This window comes from Palaemon carinicauda, chromosome 11 (assembly GCF_036898095.1).
Source record: "Palaemon carinicauda isolate YSFRI2023 chromosome 11, ASM3689809v2, whole genome shotgun sequence".
Lineage (NCBI taxonomy): Eukaryota > Metazoa > Arthropoda > Malacostraca > Decapoda > Palaemonidae > Palaemon > Palaemon carinicauda.
This window is the reverse complement of record NC_090735.1, coordinates 4,487,102-4,489,601: the sequence shown is the minus strand read 5'-3', so window position 1 is coordinate 4,489,601 and position 2,500 is coordinate 4,487,102. Positions and strand designations below refer to the sequence as shown.

At 30.3% G+C, this 2,500-nt stretch overlaps 1 protein-coding gene across 1 annotated transcript in view; it reads left to right on the top strand.

Moving 5' to 3' along the window:
* The window catches only part of LOC137649947 (protein O-mannosyl-transferase Tmtc3-like), a 496,566-nt gene that overhangs the window by 485,726 nt on the left and 8,340 nt on the right, over positions 1-2,500 (top strand). Inside the window, exons 14-15 of the mRNA XM_068382910.1 lie at positions 839-958; positions 2,381-2,500. The exon at positions 2,381-2,500 is cut by the window's right edge and continues 33 nt beyond it. Coding sequence (XP_068239011.1) covers positions 839-958; positions 2,381-2,500 — 240 coding nt within the window. The remainder of the gene's footprint in view (positions 1-838; positions 959-2,380) is intronic.

The following is a 2,500-nucleotide window of genomic DNA, read 5'->3' as shown; positions in this document are numbered from 1 at the left end:
ATATTAATAGTTCCTCTTACTGGACTTTTATGTCGCCCGAATTATAAAACTAGAATTAGAAATATAATGATTTTAAAACTGATCACAATCTTGATATGTCAACAGGATCATACTAAGATAGTTAGATATGGAAAATGACGTTTAGTTTATTAGTCGTAAAAGATAATTCAAATTTAATTGTTTTTTAAGATGATAGAAATGTAGCCAACAAATTTTTGATGAATTCAAGCGATTCTTCTGAACATTAGATTATTGATGTTAATTCAAAATTTTCAATGTTCTGGGCAGCAACCTTTAGTCGTGTTTCTTAAATACATTTCAGTTGTTAATTTAATTTTGTTTATTAAATTGATGGTAAATTCAAAATGTCCAGCGTTCTGTGCACCAACATTTTGTCATGTTTCTTATATACATTTCAGTTGTTAATTTATTTTTGTTTATTAAATTGATGGTAAATTCAAAATTTTCAACGTTCTGTGCGCCAACCTTTTGTTATTTTTATTATATACATTTCAGTTGTTAATTTAAATTTGTTTATTAAATTATTGATGTTAATTCAAAATTTTCAACATTCTGTGCACCAGCCTTTTGTTATATTTCTTATATACATTTCAGATGTTAATTTAATTTTGTTTATTAAATTGATGGTAAATTCAAAATATCCAGCATTCATTGCACCAACATTTTGTCATGTTTCTTATATACATTTCAGTTGTTAATTTGATTTTGTTCATTAGATAATTGATGTTAATTCAAAATTTCCAGCATTCAGTGCACCATCCCCTTGTCATCTCTTTGTTTTATTCAGTTGTTCATTTGATTCCGTTTCTCTTCACAGCTCGGAGTAGTTCTGCTGGAACAAGGACGCGCGCAACAGGCTCTTGCCTACTTAGACAAGGCGCTGGAGATGGATCCGGATCACCAACAAGCGCTCCTTAACTCGGCCGTGCTGATCCAGGTGAGATTCCAGATCCGATGTTGCGTTATTATAATATTTTACTATTATAATGTCAAGACGTTATTGATTTCCATGGACTTTGGAGGGGGTTAAGTTTTTTATTATATGTTAGTCAGTGTTAGCTTGGTTACACAAGATGTTATGTCACTATTTTTATGAACAATTTAAGAGTGGGCTTCGTGAATGTCAAAAATGGATTAGATTTTGTGAGTTAATATGTTGTTTTACAAAATTAGGAGAAGGTTAAATTTTTCATGAAAATAGAGTGTTAGCTGGGTTACGCAAGACGTTATGTCACTGTTTTTATAAACAATTTAACAATGGGCTTCGTGAATTTCAAAAATGGACTAGATTTTGCGATTTTATTTGTAGTTTTACCAACTTAGAACGAGGTTAAGTTTTTTATTATATGTTTGTCAGTGTTAGTGGGTTACACAAGACGTTGTGTTTATTTTCATGAACACTTCAACAGTGGGTTTCGTGAATGTCAAAAATTTATTAGATTTTGTGAGTTAATATGTTGTTTTACAAACTTAGGATGAGGTTAAATTTTTTTATGATGTTTTTGTCAGTGTTAGCTGGGTTACGCAAGACGTGTCTCTATTTTTATAAACGCTAACAGTTGAGCTTTTTGAATGGCAAAAATGGACTAGATTTTGCAATTTTATATGTAGTTTTACCAACTTAGAATGAGGTTAAGTTTTTTATTATATGTTTGTCAGTGTTAGCTGGGTTACACAAGACGTTGTGTGTTTATCTTTTACAAACTTAGGATGAGGTTGAATTTTTAATAATGATTTTGCGAGTGTTAGCTGGGTTACACAAAATATGGCTCTAATTTTATGAATAATTTAAGAGTGGGCTTCGGGAATGTCAAAAATGGATTAGATTTAGTGAGTTTTTATGTTGTTTTACAAACTTAGAATGTTTTTTTTTTTGTTTTACTCAGTTGTGTCTCTATTTTTATGAACACTTTAACAGTGAGCTTCGTGAATGTCAAAAATTGATTAGATTTTGTGATTTTATACTGTTTTCAGGTTATGATTTATCTATTATTTTATTTAATATCTTTTATTTCAAGTATACCGGATAGAAAATTGATTATATTATTGAGTTTATACTGTTTTCAGTTTTTGATTTATCGATTATTTTGCTTTAATATCTTTTATTTCAAGTATACCTGATCAAAAATGAATTAGATTTTTTGAGTTTATACTGTTTTCAGGTCATGATTTATCTATTAATTTTTGTTAATATCTTTTATTTCAAGTATACCTGATAAAAAATTAATTAGATTTTGTGATTTTATACTGTTATTAGTTTATGATTTATCAATTATTTTTTTTAATATCTTTTATTTCAAGTATACCTGGAACAAGAGAACCTCTGGGTGATTAATCGCCAACCCTTTTCCATCCACAGGAGAGCGGTAACGCAGAGCTTCGACCGCTCGCCTACCAGCGGTTGCTACGCCTCGTCCAGAGAGACCCACAGAACGAACGGGTCTATTTCAACTTGGGGATGATTGCAATGGACGACAGA